The sequence below is a fragment of the Ornithorhynchus anatinus genome, chromosome 2 (genome assembly GCF_004115215.2).
Source record: "Ornithorhynchus anatinus isolate Pmale09 chromosome 2, mOrnAna1.pri.v4, whole genome shotgun sequence".
Classification (NCBI taxonomy): Eukaryota; Metazoa; Chordata; class Mammalia; order Monotremata; family Ornithorhynchidae; genus Ornithorhynchus; species Ornithorhynchus anatinus.
In genome coordinates this window covers 136,136,998-136,157,126 of record NC_041729.1, presented here as the reverse complement: position 1 = coordinate 136,157,126, position 20,129 = coordinate 136,136,998, and the positions used below count along the sequence as shown (strand labels likewise).

The 20,129-nt window shown below is 46.8% G+C and overlaps 1 protein-coding gene and 1 non-coding gene across 4 annotated transcripts in view; both read left to right on the top strand.

Moving 5' to 3' along the window:
• Positions 1–20,129, top strand: part of SEPTIN10 (septin 10) — a 65,374-nt gene that overhangs the window by 19,192 nt on the left and 26,053 nt on the right. For all 3 annotated transcript variants that reach the window (XM_029055599.2, XM_039911208.1, XM_039911209.1), the window contains exons 5-8: positions 2,248–2,434; positions 10,308–10,469; positions 10,647–10,743; positions 11,930–12,098. In XM_029055599.2, coding sequence (XP_028911432.1) covers positions 2,248–2,434; positions 10,308–10,469; positions 10,647–10,743; positions 11,930–12,098 — 615 coding nt within the window. The remainder of the gene's footprint in view (positions 1–2,247; positions 2,435–10,307; positions 10,470–10,646; positions 10,744–11,929; positions 12,099–20,129) is intronic.
• LOC114809694 lies at positions 13,240–13,377 on the top strand. Its single transcript, XR_003757471.1, has one exon. It is a non-coding gene; the product is annotated as a small nucleolar RNA SNORA7 (small nucleolar RNA).

Sequence of the window (20,129 nt, the reverse complement as noted above, 5' to 3'; positions counted from 1 at the left end):
ATGTGACCTCGGGCAATTCACTGCACGTCTCGGGCCTCTGTTGCCTCATCTGTAAAACGGGGATTTAATCCCCGCTCTTCCTCCTACGTAGATTGGGAGCCCCATAATAATAATAATGTTGGTATTTGTTATGGAATATACAAATCAGTAACAGAGACAGTCCCTGCCCTTTGCCGGGCTTACAGTCTACTCAGGGGAGACAGACAGACAAAAACAATAGCAATAAATAGAATCAAGGTTTTAATTCTGCCTCTGCCACTTGTCTGCTCTGTGATCTCGGTTGAGTCACTTAACTTCTCTGTCCCTCGGTTCCCTTATCTGTAAAATGGGAATTAATAATAATAATAATAATGTTGGTATTTGTTAAGCACTTACTCAGCGTGGCTCAGTGGAAAGAGCACGGGCTTTGGAGTCAGGGCTCATGAGTTCGAATCCCAGCTCTGCCACTTGTCGGCTGTGTGACTGTGGGCAAGTCACTTAACTTCTCCGTGCCTCAGTTCCCTCATCTGTAAAATGGGGATTAAGACTGTGAGCCCCACGTGGGACGACCTGATTCCCCTATGTCTACCCCAGCGCTTAGAACAGTGCTTGGCACATAGTAAGCGCTTAACAAATACCAACATTATTATTATTATTATTTTTATTACTATGTGCAGAGCACTGTTTAAGCGCTGGGGGAGATACAGGGTCATCAGGTTGTCCCACGTGAGGCTCACAGTCTTAATCCCCATTTTCCAGATGAGGGAACTGAGGCACAGAGAAGTGAAGTGACTTGCCCACAGTCACACAGCTGCCAAGTGGCAGAGCCGGGATTCAAACCCATGACCTCTGACTCCGAAGCCTGTGCTCTTTCCACTGAGCCACGCTCCCCATGTGGGACGGGGACTGTATCTGCCCAGATAGACATGTTTTTACCCCAGGGCTTAGAACATCACTTGATATATAGTAAGTGCTTAACAAATACCATTTGAAAAAATGTAAACTTGTAAACATGTAATAATAATAATAATAATAATGTTGGTATTTGTTAAGTGCTTACTATGTGCAGAGCACTGTTCTAAGCGCTGGGGTAGATACAGGGTAATCAGGTTGTCCCACATGAGGCTCACAGTCTTAATCCCCATTTTACAGATGAGGGAACTGAGGCCCAGAGAAGTGAAGTGACTTGCCCACCATCACACAGCTGACAAGTGGCAGAGCTGGGATTCGAACTCATGACCTCTGACTCCCAAGCCCGTGCACTTTCCACTGAGCCACGCTGCTTGTAGACTTGGGTACAAGAGGAGCAGGTGCGAGGGAAGGATGGGGCTGCCTGCAGAAGACACATGCATCCAGTGCTTTCTGTGGCTTTTGACATTGCGGGAAGCATTGTGGCCTGGTGCTTAGAACACAGGCCTGGGAGTCAGAGGGCTTGGGTTCTAATCACGGGTCCGCCACTTGTCCGCTGTGTGAACTTGACAACTCATTTCACTTCTCTGTTCCTCAGTTCCTCATCTGTAAAATTGGGACTAAGACTGTGAGCCCCACGTGGAACATGAACATGATTAGATGGTATCTACCCCAGCATTCAGTACAGCGCCTGGCACATAGTAAGCGCTTAACACATAGTAAGCGCTTAACAAATACCATTAAAAATAAATTGCCGATGTGGTTAAGGCTGAATTTAAGGCTACTTAGGGGAAGAGTTAAAGTGGGAGAATAAGTTCGCAGTACTCCAGCTTTAGGGAACACATGAAGGAGCTGTCATTCATTGGATCGTGTTTATTGAACGCTTATTATGTACAGAGCACTGTATTAAGTACTTGGGAGAGTAGAATATAACAATAAACAGACACATTCCATGCCTACAACTGTCGCGGAGGCACCCCCAGACTCTGCCTCAGTTCAGGGTAGCTCCAAGGAGCGGACTCCCTGCAAAAGTCTTTGTCTGCATCACCTATTCTTCAGTGGTCTATTTCATATTCAGTCAATCACCTGCATCTATCGAGTGCTTACCGTGTGCAGAGCACTGTACTAAGCACTTGGGAGAGTACAGTACACCAGACACATTCCCTGCCCATAACGAGCTTACGATCTAGAAGGCAATTTTCCTCTCTTCGCTGTTGCAGCATGGAGACTTGGATTTTCTACCTCTTGGTAAATTGCTTTGCCATGCGTAGAAGTCCAAGTTAAATTGTCTTTCTCTAATGAAGTAGACTCCCTGTGTTGTATTTGTCGCTGAGCAATTCTCTTCTCTCTTTTTGCCAGCTATCTGCCGATAGTTGACTACATAGATGCACAGTTTGAGGCCTACCTGCAAGAAGAACTGAAGATTAAGCGATCTCTTTATAACTACCACGATACACGCATCCATGCCTGCCTTTACTTTCTTTCACCTACTGGCCATTCTCTTAAGACACTTGATCTCTTAACCATGAAGGCTCTTGACAGCAAGGTAAGACTTGGAAGAAGAAAAGTGGTTGGCCACTCTGTTTCTTGCTTTATTTTTTTTTAATCGCATTAAGCTCTCACTCTGTGTCCAACTCTGTTCTAAACTCTGGGGTAGATACACGTTCATCAGGTTGGACACAGTCCCTGCCTGACATGGGGTTCAGAGCATAAGTAGGAGGGAGGATCAGGGTTTGAATCCTCGCTTTGCAGTGGAGGAAACTGAGGTACAGTGAAGTGACTTGCCCAAGATCACACAAGCAAGTGGCGGAGCCGGGATTAGAACCCAGGTCCTCTGCCTCCCGGGACCGTGCTCTTTCCACTGGGCCAAGCTCCTTCCTGTGCAAGTGTTTGCATTTCTACAGTTTTCATTATGAATGTCTTCTAATAGTAAGTCAATGCAATGCTATATTTAGCCAATAATAATAACGATGGTATTTGTTAAGCGCTTACTATGTGCCAAGCATTGTTCTAAGCGCTGGGGGAGATACAAGGTAGCCAGGTTGTCCCACGTGGAGCTCACAGTCTTCATCCCCATTTTACAGATGAGGTCACTGAGGCACAGAGAAGTGATGTGACTTGCCCAAAGTCACACAGCTGACGAGTGGCAGAGCCGGGATTAGAACCCACGACCTCTGACTCCCAAGCCCGGGCTCTTTCCACTAAGCCACGCTGCTTCTCATTCTTTTGTTTTCTTCCCCAGTGATAAGATATCTCCTAAACTTGGTTAAGTATCAACCATGACCTCCTCTTTTGAGAAGCATATTTAAAAGAACTTTAATCCTTAAAAGCATATGGAGTAGGGATGGGGGAGGTGGAAGAGTGTTAATTCTTGGATTCCTTTAAGCAGTTAAGGTTTGATTTCCAGATGACTTCTTGCCATTACTTAAAGTGAGTGAAGGAGTTGGCAACTTATTGGAGATTGGAATGGGTGGGAGAGGAAAGCTGTTCACATGGGTCGTGTGCTCGAGGGTGATCGCAACTCTCACTTTCCACCACTTTCAACGAGGAGGAGGAGGTTTGTGGTGGAATTAGACTTGTATAGGATCAGGTCTGGCATTCGGCAAAGAATAATCAAGAAAAAAAATCACTTTGGGTCATACTAAATGATCTTGAGTCATAAATTAGGCTGCCATCTCAATTTGTTTCTTTTTTAAGAGTGGTAGATCAGTATAGGGAAGCAGTGTGGCCTAGTCTCCTTCAAGCGTTCGTCCTTTGCCTCCCGTCCCCTAACTGTGGGGGTCCCTCAGCGTTCAGTTCTGGATCCCCTTATTTTCTCCATCTACACCTGGAAAACTCATTCGCTCCCTTGGCTTCAACTACCGCCTCTGTGCCGATGACATCTAAATCTACACCTCCAGCCCTGGTCTCTCTTCCTCGCCGCAGTTCACATCTCCTCCTGCCTTCAAGACATCTCTACTTGGATGTCCTCCCGTCACCTCAAACTTTATATGGCTGAAACTGAACTTCTCATCTTCCCACCCAAACCCTGTCTTCCCGCTCACTTTCCCGTCACTGTTGATGACACCACCATCCTTCCTGTCTTACGAGCCCCTAACCTTGGCATTATCTTTGACTCCTCTCTCTCGTTCAACCCACGTATTCAAGCCATCACTAAGCCCTTTCAGTTCTACCTTCACAACATGCTGAAATCCACCCCTTCCTCTCCATCCAAACTGCTATCACATTAGTACAAACGCTTATCCTGTCCTGCCTTGATTTTTATATCGGCCTCCTTGCTGACCTCCCTGCCTCCTGTCTCTCCCACTCCAGTCTATACTCCATTCTGCTGCCCAGATCATTTTCCCTCAAAAATGTTCAGACCATCTTCCCCACTCCTCAAGAAACTCAAGTGGTTGCCCATCCACCTCCACATCAAACAAAAACTCCTCACCATTGGCTTTAAAGCACTTACTCACCCTGTCCCTCTTACCTCGCCTCGCTACTCTCCTTCGCCAGCCCCCACACTTCCCTCCTCTAATGGTACCCTTCTCATTGTACCTCTGTCTCGTCTAACTCGCTGCGGACCTCTGGCCCACATCCTACGTCTGGCTGGAACCCCCCCCCCCCTCCTATCAGGCAGATAATTGCTCTCCCCCACTGCAAAGCCTTATTGAAGGCACATCTCCTCCAAGAAGTCTTCCCTGATTAAACCCTCCTCTCTTCTTCTTCCACTCCCTTCTGCATTGCCCTGACTTGCTCCCTTCCCTGATCCTCCCTCCCAGCTCCACATTACATGTCTATAGATCTATGTTGGTTATTTCTTTATTTATATATGTATATTAATCTCTGATGCCCCCTCTAGACTGTGAGCTCATTATGGGCAGCAAATATGTCTGTTTGTTGTTATATTGTCCTCTCCCAAGCGCTTAGTATGGTGCTTTGCACACAGTCGATAAATACAACTGAATGAATGAAAGAATTCATTTTCTTGTATCCTTCCGGATGCTTACTACAGTGCCTGGCAAATAGTAAGCGCTTGACTAGTACCAAAATTATTAATTGGAATTAGCATCACCCGGTGGGAAGCAGCAGGGCTGATCCTGGCTGATCTGCGTGAACCCCAGAGCGCCAAAGGGATTTTAGAAGACAATTCTTGTAGTCACTGCCGTGTTTTTCTTGGTCCCTCGCCCTGCTGATTTAATCTCATGGTGTTTGGGCTTCTCCCACTCCCAAAGGGCCTCACAGCCACTTCAGCCCCAGATGAAGCAATTCAGTTTCGGTAGTTGGATTGCAATTGTTACAACTGTTCAGGCAAAGTTTTAGTCTTCTTGTGGCTCATTAGATCTACTGTAAACTCGTTATGGGCAGGGAACGTGTCTGCTAATTTTGCTCTGTTGTACTCTCCCAAGCCCTCAGTACAGTGCTCTGCACATAGTAAGCGCTCAATGAATACCACTGATTAACAAAGTAAATTTCTGTTCTCATATCTTCAGAATCGGGTTACATTTTAGAAGAGAAATCAAGAGATTTAAGTACTTCGGTTTCATATAATTCTCCTACTTCAGCTGATCCATTTTGTGGGGAATGTTTCCCACTGTGCGTGTTTCTCTTTATTGCCCAGGGTCGACAGGTTTCTACTTCTGCCCATGTTTAAGGGATTGTTTTTTTTGGTTGGTTTTTTAATAGTATTTGTTAAGCGCTCACTTTATGCCGGCCACTGTACTAAGCACTAGCTTATATACAAGTTTATCACGTTGGACATAGTCCCTGTCCCACACAAGACTCACAGTCTTAATCCCCATTCTACCGATGAGGTAACCAAGGCACAGAGAAATGGTGACTTGTCCAAGGTCACACAGCAGACAAGTGGCCGAACCGGGATTAGATCACAGGTCCTTTTGCCTCCCAGTCTCGTGCTGTGTATACAGATCTGTACATAAGTGCTGTGGGACTGAGTCTGGGGGAGAGTGCTTTAAATCAGATTGGAAGGAGTTTTGGTTTGCGGCAGTGAAGGCGGATAGCCATTGGAGGTTTTTGAGGAGAGGGGAGAGGTGAACTGAGCGGTTATTTAGGACGGTGATCCGGGCAGCCGAGGGGGAAGTACAGACTGGCTTCGGAGAAAGATAAGAGGCGGGGAAGTCAGCGAGGAAGTAATAGTCGAGGCAGGATATGAGAAGTGCCTGGATCAGCATGTTAAGCTTGTGGTGTCAGTGGAATGTTCAAGTAGAGATGTCTCGAAGGCAGGAGGATGTGAGAGATTGCAGAGAAGTGGAGGGACCGGGGCTGGAATGGTCGATTTGGGAGTCATCTGCCTAGAGAAGGTGGTAGAAGCCATGGGAGCGAATGAGTTCTCCGAGGGAGTAGGCGGGTGTAGATGGACAATAGAAAGGACCCAGAACTGAGCCTTTTTTTTTTTAAGTGGTGTTTGTTAAGCATTTATTATGCACCAGACCACTGACTGTGTACAGCCCTGATTACCTTCTATCTACCCCAGGGCTTAGTACAGTGTCTGGCACATAATAAGCACTTAACAAATACCACAATTATTATTATTATTACTAAGTGCTCGGATAGACGCAAGCTAATCAGGTGGGTTACAGTCTGTGTCCCATGTAGGACTCACAGTCTAAATTACCGGATGAAGCACAGAGAAGTTAAGTGACCAACCTAAAGTCACAATACAGACATATGGCGGAGCCAGGATTTAAGACCGTAAACTCGTCGTGGGCAGGGAATGTGTCTGTTATATCGTGTTATACTCTTCCAAGCTCTTTGTATGGTGCTCTGCACACAGTAAGCGCTCAATAAATACAATTGATTGATTAGAACCCAGGTCTGTTGACTCCCAGGCCCGTGCTCTATGAACTAGGCCAAGCTGATTTCCTCTGGTTTGGATTTTCTCTAATGTCGTTATCTCTAAAACGGGGATTGAATACCTGTTCTCCCTCCTTCTTAGACTGTGATCCCCATAAGGGACCTGGTTATCTTCTGTACTCCAGCACAGTGCTTGGCTCATAGTAAGCGCTTAAGAAATACTACACTCATTATTAGTATTATCATTATTATTACAGTGGTATTTAAGGGCTCATTTTGTCAAGCACCGTTTTAAACACTACTAGTTTTAAGCTTAGTTGTGTTTAACCTTTTTCTCTGATCTGACAATGTATATTATTTAAATTTTGAATTTGAATTATACTACCTGAAAATGTCAAAAATAAACCCTGGCAGGTCACTGATAAAAGAGAAGAGGTAGGATTAAATAAGCCCCAGTGAGAGTGCAACTCTGTGTAATTCTAAAATCGGAATTATAGGTTGGAGGAAAGTGGGCAAAAGGAGAGCACATAGCTTAGGAAAGTGATATCAACGTCTGGAAGTAGTTGTTGTCTGGTTTGCCTCTTTGCCTTCTGTTTGGTTTGGAGGTGGTGCCCAGACAGTAATTGACTTTCGTTTTTTAAACAAAATAAGAGTGGTTTCGTGCAAGCCGAAACACTCGCTCCAGGCTGCAGCAGTTCCCATGATTGCCAGTCCGTGGCTGCATCTTTCCCCCTCTTTAGCCTTGTGAAAAGCACACAAGATTTTACAAGTCAACTTAAAAGGACTTGGGAGTGGAATAATATGGAATCTGAACTTTGAAACGGATCGATTTTTCTATCTGTTGTATTTTTATAGTATTTGTTAAGTGCTTCCTGTATGCCAGGCGCCTTACTTAGCGCGGTCCTGAGAGAAGCAGCATGGCCTAGTGGATACACCCTGGGCCTGGAAGTCAGAAGGACCTGGGTTCTAATCCCATCTCTACCACTTGTCTGCTGTGTGACTTTGGGCAAGTCACTTAACTTCTCTGTGCCTCAATTACCTCAGGGATGGTATCTACTAACTACGTTATATCATTCTCTCCCAAGTGCTTAGTTCATTCATTCATTTAATCGTATTTATTGAGCACTGTACTAAGCACTTGCAAAGTGCAGTTCAGCAGTAGAGACAATCCCTGCCCAGCAACAGGCTCACAGTCTAGAAGGGGGGAGACGGACATCAAAACAATTAAACGGGCATCAGTAGCATCAATATAAATATAATTACAAACATATACTCATCAAAACAAGTAAACAGGCATTAATATACATAAATAGAATTATAGATATGTACATATGTACCCAAGTGCTGTGGGCAGGGAGGAGGGTAGAGCAAAGGGAGCGAGTCAGGGCGATGGAGAGGGAAGGGGGAGCTGAAGAAAAGGGGGCCTTAGCTGGAAAGGCCTCTTGGAGGAGGTGAGTCTTCCGTAGGGCTCTGAAGGGGGGACATGTAATTGTTTGGCGGATTTGAGGAGGGAGGACGTTCCAGGTCAGAGGTAGGACGTGGGCCAGGGGTCGACAGCGGGACAGGTGAGAACGAGGCCCAGTGAGAAGGTTCGCACCAGAGGAGTGGAGTGTGTGAGCTGGGATGTAGAGGGAGAGAAGGAAGGTGAGGTAGGAGGGGACCAAGGAGATGGAGAGCTTTGAAGCCAATAGTGAGGAGTTTTTGCTTGATAAGGTTAATAGGCAACCACGAGACTTTTGAGGAGGGAAGTGACACGCCCAGAACGTACCTATCGAAAGAGAATCCGGGCAGCAGAGTGAAGTAATGACTGAAGTGGGGAAAGACAGGAGGTTGGGGGGTCAGAAAAGAAGCTGATGCAGTAATCCAGTCAGGATAGGATGAGTGATTGTACTAACACGATAGCAGTTTGGATGGAGAGGAAAGGGCCGATCTTGGCGATGTTGTGAAGGTGAGACCGGCAGGCTTTGGTGACGGATTGGATATGTGGGGTGATTGAGAGAGCAGATGGCACCAAGGCTGCACACAGTAAATACCATTTTACTATCATTATCGAGGCACAGAGATGTGAACTAATTCAAAGCCTCAAATAAATCAGTAGTTGCGAGGAACCAAGAATAGTAACAGTTGTCCTGATTTGCATTCCCAGAATTGTGTCTAGCAAGTGATAGTAGTGCTCTTGACGGTGAAATTAGAATCTGCTGGGCCCAAGTTTTTATTTGAACAAACATTCTGGCAAGATGAACAAAAAAGGAGAAGGCTACTTCTGTACCTGCCAAGCTAAAGCCAACATTTCCAGTTTTGCCTCTGATTCGGGGGGAAGGGTACGGGATGTGAGGTTTGTGCTAACCTTAAACGGAAACTGTTTAAAAATCGGACTCCAGATACCAAGTTTACGTCTTGCCATGTGGGATCAGATCATCGATATTCCCACTCTAATGATCTATCTCTAACCACCCCATTAAAGGAAGCTAGAATGAAGAGTCCAAACATTGCCCTCCTTGAAATTCACTGATCATTTTGAATCTACTATCCTTAACTTTCTCCTCTGGTAACCTTTAGAGGATTCATCTGTGAATCCATCTAAACTGTCACTGAGGCTTCTAAAGTCCCCTCTCAAACCCCTTGTGGACCTCTTATGTATGTTTTTTTTTTTCCTCCAAACCCTTCTTCCAACGGGATGCACAACTTCTTGTGTGAAGAGGTTTTTCCCCTGTTTGATTTGAACCTCCCGACCTCAGGCTTCAGTGGGGGCCCTCTTACCCTGAGGCTTTGGGATTTGAGATCCATGTTGCCAGGAGAAGCAGTCTGGCCTGATGGATAGAGCACAGGCCTGGGAGCCAGAGCACCTGGGTCTGCCACTTGCTGTTTGTGCGACCTTGGGCAAGTCACTTAACTTCTCTGGGCCTGTTACCTCATCTGTAAAATGAGAATTCAATGCCTGTTCTCTCTTCCTCTTAGATTATGACAGAGGCCAAATCCAATCTGCTTATAGTGTACCAAACCCAGTGCACGGCTTAGTGCCGTGTTTTGCACATAGTAAGTGCTTAATAAATATCATTATTAATATAATTATTATTTTTATTATGAAAAGGGCATAACTTTTGACTTTCTAGATTGCAGGGACTTCATATTTTCAGTCTCCTCATTATTTTCTTCTTTTAGTGGTGTAAGTGCTTACTGTCAGGCAATGTACTAAGTGCTGGGACTTAGTTGGACACCATCCACGTCCCACAAGGGGCTCACGAACTTTTTAGATGAGGTAACTGAGGTATGGAGAAATATAGTGACTTGCCCAAGGTCACACCTGAGTAAGCACATGGACACTTCTCCAACCCCATTACTGTTTTGATTTTCCTTCTCTGAACCAAAAAATAGACTTCTTCAGGTAACAACACTGAGCCTTAGGTGGGGAGCTCCAGTTCTTTTTCAAGAACAACTGAGAGGACTTTGCAGGAAGCAGTGATTTGCTACAAGATATCACCCCAAGAAGTTATTTTATTAAGGATCACCCATCATCTGGGATATGTACTTTTGTTAGCATTGCGGCTGGCTGGCTTTTTGGATATGAAACCACAGGCCCGGGATTAACGGCAAATGTATTTTATGGCATCAATTGTCAACAGGTCAATATTATCCCAGTGATTGCCAAAGCCGACACCATTTCAAAAACGGAATTGCAGAAGTTTAAGATCAAGCTCATGAGCGAATTGGTTAACAATGGAGTCCAGATATACCAGTTCCCAACGGATGATGAAACTATTTCCAAAATCAACTCCTCGATGAATGTAAGGTTTTACCGTTTTGTCTGAGCAAAGGCAGTTGGAATAAGCACTGGATTTTAAAATGTTCCCTCAAGGAGGGGCAGTCGTAATAGTCTTTGACTCGCACCTATTATCATTTGGGAATTTTGACAGAGTATGTGCTTTTCTGGTGGTTGGAATGATTGTTTGGTTACTTTCCAGGGACACTTGCCATTTGCAGTTGTGGGCTGCATGGAGGAGGTAAAAATTGGAAATAAAATGGTGAAAGCACGTCAGTATCCTTGGGGCATCGTTCAAGGTAAGCGTTGGTCAAGGATTTTTCACAAGCAAGTGAACGATTGTTTTACCTCCAGTGTATCCGCTGGAAACCAAGCACCTCACTTCCATTCAGTCGTTTTCATGGAAGCCATTTGTGACTGCGAATGAACCTTTTCCATTTTTCCTCCCATCTCCCCCAGTGCCCGACCTGAGTAACTGTCAGGGGAAAATCAGAACCCCATTTCTGTTTTCACTTGAGATGATGTTTATTGCGATTTGTAGCTAGCTCTGAACACATCCTACCATGTGCCGTCAGAAGAGACGGGTTCAAAACTTTGTGAGAGTTCTCTGTGAGGGAAACGTGAGTGCATTAAGAGTTGTGTACATCGTCCTGCAGAGGGACTGTGGGCATTGCAAGTCTGGCCAGCGCCTCGAGGGTACATTCCTAGTGGTCGGAGATGTTTGAGGGGAGGGCAGAGATTGCTGCCGCTGACTATGTGACCACCCCGGCACTGAACGATGCCCTTGCTGCCATTTTAACAAGAGGAATTTAGGCTGGATCCCGGCTCGGGGTCGTTTTCCAGAGGCGTCTGACTTAAGATGGCCCTAATGTACACCCTCGCGTATTCGGCGTGGTGCTTTTGAAGCTGGCCATGGACCTTTTCATTTCAATGCAGAGTTCATGGAGCTTGAGAATGCCTGCTGGTTGGTCTGACTAAATTCACAAGTCCCTCCACGTAGGGCATTGAAGAAGCCGGATGTAGCTGAGCAGGCCTGGAAGGGCATGTTTTTATATAGGTAGAGTATGTTGCTGTAATTCAGAAACGAGTCCGCTGGTTGCTTAGCAACTGGAAAACGAGCAGTCCATTTCTGATGTACATTGAGAGAATGGTCATTTTTATTATTTTTTAAATGGTATTTAAGCCCTTACGATGTGCTTAAATGTACACTGTACAAAGTGCTGGGGTAGATACAAGGTATTCAGGTCAGATACTGTGCCTATCCTACATGGGGCTCACAGTCTTCATCCCCCTTTTACAGATGAGGGAAATGAGGCTCAGAGAAGTGAAGTGACTGCCCAAGATCACACAGCAGACAAGCCGGGATTAGAACCCAGGTTCTCTGACTCCCAGGCTCATGCTCTTTCCACTAGGACCCGCTGTTTCTCTTTCTCCTCTGTGTATTGGCGGCCCCTCTCCTCACATGTTTTTCTTTTTTGGGACTAGTGGAAAATGAAAACCATTGTGACTTTGTAAAGCTCCGGGAAATGCTCATCTGCACCAATATGGAAGATCTGCGAGAACAAACACACGCTCGGCATTATGAGCTCTACAGGCGCTGCAAACTGGAGGAGATGGGCTTCAAAGACCTAGGTCCAGAGAACAAACCAGTCAGGTAAGACGCCCCTTTCTCTAGGAACGTGCAAGAAAGATTTCACTGCTCTCTCCACGGAGCCTCAGTCCCATGCCAGTTGAATCAGGAAATGGCAGTGGAGAAAACGGTCGCCCCCTCCATTGGCGTCTCTATATAATAATAATAATTACTGTGACATTTGTCTCTATCAGTTTCCAATTTGTACATTCCAAGCGCTTAGTACAGTGCTCTGCACATAGCACTCAATAAATACTATTGAATGAATTTGTTAAGCTCTTACTCTGTGCCAAGCCCTGCAGTAAGCGCTAGGGTAGATTCAAGATAATCAGGACCCACATGGGACTTGCAGTCTAAGTAAGAGGGAGAACAGGTTTTGAATCCCCATTTTTCAGATGAGGGAGCTGAGGCCCAGTGAAGCGACTTACCCAAGGTCACACAGCGGGTAAGTGGCAGAGCCAAGTTTAGAACCCAAGTCCTCTGACTCCCGGGCCCCTCATTTCCACCTGTGAAGCAATGGGGGGAGTTTGGTGTATCCAAAGCTTTCATCTACTAGCAGTGTCAGAAGCAGTGTGGTGTAGTGGGTAGAGCACGGGCCCGGGAGTCATTCATTCATTCATTCAATCGCATTTATTGAGCGCTTACTGTGTGCAGAGCACTCTACGAAGAACTTGGAATGTACACTTCGGCAACAGATAGAGGCAACCCCTGCCCAACAACAGTATCACAGTCTAAAAGTCAGAAGGTAATGGGTTCTAAGCCCGGCTCCACCACCTGTCTGCTGTGTGACCTTGAGCAAGTCACTTCCTTTCCTCTGGGCCTCGGTTACCTCATCTGTAAAATGGGACTTGAGACTATGAGCCGCATGTGGGTTAGGGATTGTGTCCAACCCGATTTACTTGTATTCATTCGTTCATTCGGTCATTTTTATTGCGTGCTTACTGGGTGCAGAACAGTGAACAGTGATATCAATGAACAGTGACGTTCCCCATCCACTTGGAGCTTACAGTCGAGAGCCGGGGAGACAGACATCAATACAAATCAATAAAATGACAGATATGTACATAAGTGCTGTGGGGCTGGGAGGGGGAAAGAGCAAAGGGAGCAAGTCAGGGCAATGTGGCGCTTAATAAATACCACAATTATTATCACTACTACTAAAGCGCTCCTCTCAGGGTCACACTTGGAGAGTTTCCAGTCCTCTACCAGTCTCGGCTGCGGGAGGGAGAGTCAAGGAGAGGCCTGTCCATTCCATTCCTAGCTTGGCCAGTGGCTAGTGAGTGGAAGGCAATCTCCTACAAGTCAAAACTCACCCGTGCTGGGCGGCAGCGGCGGAAGGCGGCGATGGTAAACCACTTCTATATTTTTACCAAGAAAACTCTACGGGTACACTACCAGAACAATTGCAGGTGGAGAACGGGGCGTTGTGGGACGGATGTGTCCGTGGCCTGACGTTAGATAAGATAAGATTACTAAAGCACCAAGACTCTTCCTTTTCTTGCCACCGCCTCCCTGCTAGGCCTCACAAAATCCTTGCTAAAGCTGGGCGGGCAGAATATATAGTTGTGTAGGACTGCTTTATGTCCTGTAAGAAGTCACCAAAATCAAGTGGCGTGTTGTATTCATTTGTTCATTTGGTCATATTTATTGAGTGCTTACTGGGTGCAGAACACTGTACTACTACCACTAATAATAATGTTGGTATTTGTTAAGCGCTTACTACGTGCAGAGCACTGTTCTAAGCACTGGGGTAGATACAGGGTAATCAGGTTGTCCCACGTGAGGCTCACAATCTTAATCCCCATTTTACAGATGAGGTAACTGAGGCCCAGAGAAGTGAAGTGACTTTCCCACAGTTACACAGCTGACAAATGGCAGAGCTGGGATTCGAACCCATGACCTCTGACTCCCAAGCCCGGGCGCTTTCCACTGAGCCACGCTGCTTCTACTAGGCACTTGGGAAAGTACAATACACCAATGAACAGTGACATTCTTCTGTCGTTGTCTCTCTTCAGGTGTGGGTGAGCTCAACTCCAACTAAGTATTGAATCCTCCTGCAACTTTGACCAAGTAGACTGGAAAAATTGAGAATAATCTAGACTCTTGCGTGAGGTGATGGCAGTAATTGTAGGATCCAAATCAACCTATTAGCAGTATTTATAGTATGCTTACTCTGTACACAGCACGATACCAATTTTTTGATGATATTTGTTAAGCGCTTACTATGTGTGAGACACTGTACTAAATGCTGGGGTAGATACAAGGTAATCGGGCTGGACACAGACCTTATCCCACATAGAGGTCACAGTCTTAATCCCAGTTTTACAGTGGAGATAACGGAGGTACAGAGAAGCTAAGTAATTTGCCCGAGGCCACACAGTGAACAAGTGGAGGAGCCGGGATTAGTACCCAGGTCTTTCTGACTTCCAGGCCGGTGCTCTACCCACTAGGCCACACTGCTTGGGCAAGTACAGGAGAGTTGATGTGCACATCTCAGTCCTCAAGGAATTTACAATCCAAGGGGGAATTGGGCACTAAAATTCACAGGAGAGGGGATGCAAAAGATTTTAATGATATGTACTGTAGAGAAGCAGCGTGGCTCAGTGGAAACAGCACTGAGCTTCGGAGTCAGAGGTCATGGATTCGAGTCCCAGATCTGCCACTTGTCAGCTCTGTGACCTTGGGCAAGTCACTTCACTTTTCTGTGCCTCAGTGACCTCATCTGTAAAATGGGGATTAAGACTGCGAGCCTCACGTGGGACAACCTGATTACCCTGTATCTACCCCAGCGCTTAGAACGGTGCTCTGCACGTAGTAAGTGCTTAACAAATACCAATATTATTATTAGGGGGCTGCTAAGGGGTGAGTTCACAGGTGCTCAGGTGACATGGAAGTGATGAAGCGGCAATTGGAGGGGGATGAGAGATTATTCACAGAGGCCTTCTGGAAGAGAGGTGATTTCAGAAGGGCCTTGAAAACGGGAAGAGCTAAAGTCTGCTGGATGTGAAGGAGCAGGGAGTTCCAGACGGAAGGGAGGGTGTGAGCAAAAGGGTCGCGATGAGAGGTACAAATGAGACATAGTGTGTTGTTTGGCGTGAGAAGAGCAAAGCAAGCCAGCTGGAGTGCAGTGAGAGAGAGCGGGGGTAAGTAGTGGGGAGAGAGCCGGTCACTGCCTTAAAGCCAGTGGTGCGGAGTTTCTGCTTCATGCGGAGAGGAATGGGCGACCGCTGGAGGTTTCTGAGGGATGGAGAGACACGCGCAAAACGATGTTTTAGAAAAACGATATGGGCTATTGGATGAAAGAAGGGAGAGACTAGAGGTAGGGAAGTCTGCCAAGGAGCTGATGAGGTAGTTGAGTCAGAGTACGACGAGAGCTTGGACTAGCATGGTAAAACAGTTTGTATCGAAGAGGAAGGGATGGATTCTGGAGATGTTGCCAAGAAAGCACTGCCAGGATTTGGTGACTGACTGAATATGGGGTTAAAAAAAATAATGACATTTGTTAAGCGCTTACTATGTGCCAAGCACTGTTCTAAGCACCAATGGGGGGAGGCATACAAGGTAATCAGATTGTCCCATGTGGGACTCACAGTCTTAATCCCCATTTTCCAGATGAGGTATCTGAGGCACAGAGAAGTTAAGTGACTTGACCAAAGTCACACAGCTGACAAGTGGTGGAGACGGGATTAGCACCCACAACCTCTGACTCCCAAACCTGGGCTCTTTCCACTGAGCCACGCTGCTTCTGAGAGAAGGAAGTGAAGGATAATGCTAAAGTGGCAGGCATGAGAGACAGGGGAGGACAGCAGTGTTTTCAACAGTGATGGGAGGGAAGGTGAGTTGGGTTTTGGACCTGTTGAGCTGGCGGGTGTCGGTGGGACATCCACGGAGAGATGTCCTGGAGGCAGGAGAAGGTGTGAAATTGCAGAGGAGGACAGAGGTCGGGCCTAGGGAGGTGGATATGGGAGTCATCTGTGGAGAGGTGGTGGTTGAAGCTGTGAGAGAGTGAAGGAACTCCACAAGGAAATGGGTGGAGATGTAAAATAGAAGGTATTTGTTAAGCGCTTACTATGTGCCGAGCACTGTTCTAAGCACTGGGGTAGATACAGGGTAATCAGGTCCCATGCAGGACTCATAGTCTTAATCCCCATTTTCCAGATGAGGTAACTGAGGCACAGAGAAGTTAAGTGACTTGCCCACAGTCACACAGCTGACAAGGGGCTGAGCCAGGATTAGAACCCACGACCTCTGACTCCTAAGATCGTGCTCTTTCCACTGAGCCACGCTGCTTCTCGTAAGAAGGGAACCCAGACCTAACAAGTTAAGGAGTGGGAGGCAGAGGAAGAGTTGGTGAGAGGCTGAGAAGGATTGGCCAAAATGCTGGGAGGAGAACGAGGACAGTGTCAGAGAAACTAAGGTTAGATGGGTTTTCCAGGAGAAAAGTCTGGTTCACTGAGCCAGAGGGTCACTGAGCGGTCAAGGAGGATTAGGATGAAGTAGAATCTGTTAGATTTGGCGAGGAGGAGTTCATTGGCAAATTTTGAGAGAGCAGTTTTACTAGAGTGGAAGGTGTGGAAGCCGGATTATAGATCGTCAACGAGGGAGTTGAAGGGAGAGGAATTGGAGGCAACTGGTGCAAAGAACCCATTCGAGGAGCTCGGACCGGAATTGTAGATGAGAAATGGGGGCAGTAGCTGGATGGCATGATGGAGTGTAAAGTGGGTTGTTTTTTTTGTCAGGCTACGGGACACGTGGGCATGTTTGAAAGCAGTGGGGAAGGAGCCATCAGAATGAACTCTTAAAGATGATGGTCAGGGAGGGAAAAAGGGTAGCCCCAGTTGTTTGAGTTAAGGGGCAGAGAGATGGGGTCGGAGGCATGGGAGGGTGAGGTAGATTTTGAAACCTTTTGGGAGGTTTTTTAAGACGGCCGGGAAGGATGAGAGAGTGGGGGTCAAGAGAGTAAGAGGGAGCCAGGGAGGTGAGGGGAAGATCTGGGGGAGTTCACACCTGTTGGTGCCTTATTACCCTATTTATTTTGTTAATGAGCTGTACACCCCCTTGATTCTATTTATCTTGTTTAAGTTGTCTTGTTTACGTCCGTCTGTCTCCCCCAGTTAGACTGTAAGCCCATAAATGGGCAGGGATTGTCTCTCTCTGTTGCCGAATTGTACATTCCAAGAGCTTTGTACAGTGCTGTGCACATAGTAAGCACTCAATAAATACTATTGAATGAATGAATTAGGGCTGAGGAAGGGCATGGGGGCACTGAGGGTTTAAGGAGGGAGTTCTAAGGGTAAAAGAGACGTGGCAGGTAGTGGGCATGGGGGTCAGTAAGGGAGGGGAAATTGTGTTCCTGATCAGAGGAGAGGGCAGTGAGTGGTATTTAGCTCTTACTGGGTACAGAGCACTGTACTAAACACTTGGGAGAGTACAGCATAACAGAGTTGGTAGACACGTTCTTTGCTCACAAGGAACTTGTCTAGAGGGGAAGTCAGACATTAGTTGACATTACATGACAAATCAGTCATTACACGAGAAGTACCTTGGCATAGTGGATAGAGCACGGGCCTGGGAGTCAGAAGGTCATGGGTTCTAATTCCAGCTCTGCACTTGTCTGCTTAGTGACCTTGGACAAGTCACTTCTCTTGGGCCACAGGAAGTAAATTGAGAATTGAGACTGTGAGCCCCACATGGGACAGGGACTGTGTCCAACCCGATTTGCTTTTATCCACCTCAGTGCTTAGTACTATGATATGGGCGATCGAATGAAAGAGGGGTGAGACTAGAGATAGGGAAGTCTGCCAAGAGGCTGATGCGGTAGGTGAGTCAGGGTACGACGAGAGCTTGGACTTGCATGGTGAAACAGTTTGTATCGAAGAAGAAGGGATGGATTCTGGAGATGTCGCCGAGAAAGAACCACCAGAATTTGGTGACTGACCGAATGCGGGGTTAAAAGAGAGAAAAAGAAGTGAAGGAAAATGCCTTCACGGGACGAAGGACATGGGAAAGTGTGACAGAAGCATAAAGACACGTTCCTTGCAACAAGAAGCCTGCAGTCTGAGGGAGACGGACAGGCCAAATATTCGCCAATCCTGGGAACAGCAGGGAGAACAATGATCAGGAAAGAAACCGAACAAATATGCCATGATAGAAAAGCAGCATAAATAACTGAATGTAAAACCGGAGGTACATCGGGCTGAGAATAAACACCTAAGTCCTATGGGGAGGAGTGATAAGATTCGAGGTGTTGGCGATTAATCGGTGAGGTCTTAGGTGGAACGGATTTTCACAGGGAGGAGAAGGCGAGGGAGGGAGTCTTAGGAAACGAGGAATGTTTCCTAGAAAAACAACTTTAAGACTGCGAGAGCTAATAAAAAGATCACAGCTAATTTAAATCCTGAGAGATTAGGGAGAATAGCTAAAATTCCTTAACCAAAAGCCCCACCAGGAATGTAGGGTTCAGTGAAATGGTCTTACTAATTAATTAACCAGATTCTCTTTCTTGGCTCCCTCCCTGCCTCCCAGATGGGTCAGTGCGGGCTCTTGTCAAACAACAGTGGGCAGTAGGAGGGAAGGGGGAGCCTCCATCCCCATGATTTATATTTCTTGGGATAAAGAGGCGCCTTGAGCTGGTTCCCAGGAATCGTAGGACAGGACATTTCGTCCTCAGCTTTACTGGGGAACGAGATCAGCAGGTTCTAAGACAATCGCAACCCAGCTGGAATATCGGGAATTTCTCCTCACCACCCCAGACGCTTCCTCTGCTCACGCTGTGGACATTAATCCGGGCAATAGGCCAGTCCTGTTCATCTCCTATCACCTATCCCGCCGTCGACCCCTGGGCCACATTCTCCCGTGGTCCTGGAACGCCCTCCCTCCTCACCTCCGCCAAATTAATTCTCTTCCCCTCTTCAAAACCCTACCTAAAGCTCACCTCCTCCAAGAGGCCTTCCCACACTGAGCTCCCCTTTTCCCTCTGCTCCCTCTGCTTCCCCTCTACCCCCCCCCCCGACCTCTCCTCAGTTAAGCCCTCTTTTCCCCCCTTTCCCTCCGCTCCTCCTCCTCTTCCTTCCCCTCCCCTCAGCACTGTACTCTTCCGCTCAACTGTATATATTTTCATTACCCTATTTATTTTGTTAATGAGATGTACATCACCTAGATTCTATTTATTTGCTATTGTTTTAATGAGACGTTCATCCCCTGGATTCTATTTATTGCTGTTGTTCTTGTCTGTCCATCTCCCCCGATTAGACTGTAAGCCCATCAAAGGGCAGGGACTGTATCTGTTACCGATTTGTACATTCCAAGCGCTTAGTACAGTGCTCTGCACATAGTAAGCGCTCAATAAATACTATTGAATGAAGGAATGAATCTCCAATTCTCCCTCCTGCATCACCTATGCACTTAGAGCTGTATGCTTTGAATACTTTAGTTCCCCCCACCCTCAGCCCCACCGCAGTTATATTCACAGGCATAATTTATTCATTTGTATTCATCTTAGTTATGATATTTATTGAGCGCTTACTATGTGCCAGGCACTGTACTAAGCATTAGGATGGATACAAGCAAATCGGGTTGGACACAGTCCCTGTCCCACGTGGGGCTCACGGTCTCGATCCCCATTTTACAGATGAAGTAGCTGAGGGCCAGAGAAGTGAATTGACTTGCCCAAGGTCACATAGCAGCCAAGTGGCGGAGCTGGGATTAGAACCCATGACCTTCTGACTCCCAGGCCCATGCTCTATTCATTACACCATGCTGCTTCCCTATCAGGTACGCTATGGGCCCGTCAAGTTGGACAGGGAAGGGACTGGTTCACCCACCCGGACGCCCAGGTTGGAGTCAAGAGCAGCCCCAGGTCAGGTGTCACCCCAAGGACGAAAAAGGAGGAAGTCTCGGCCCTCATCCTGGCCTGCAGTAGCCCAGGAAGAGCCGGAGAGCTGAAAACTGCCCATCTTCTTGGCGTCCCCAAGGCCGCTGCCCCCCCAAACGCCCCTCTCTTCCCTTATCCCCCTGCCTTCCTGAGGCCAGGATGCTAAAATGGGGCCTAACAGG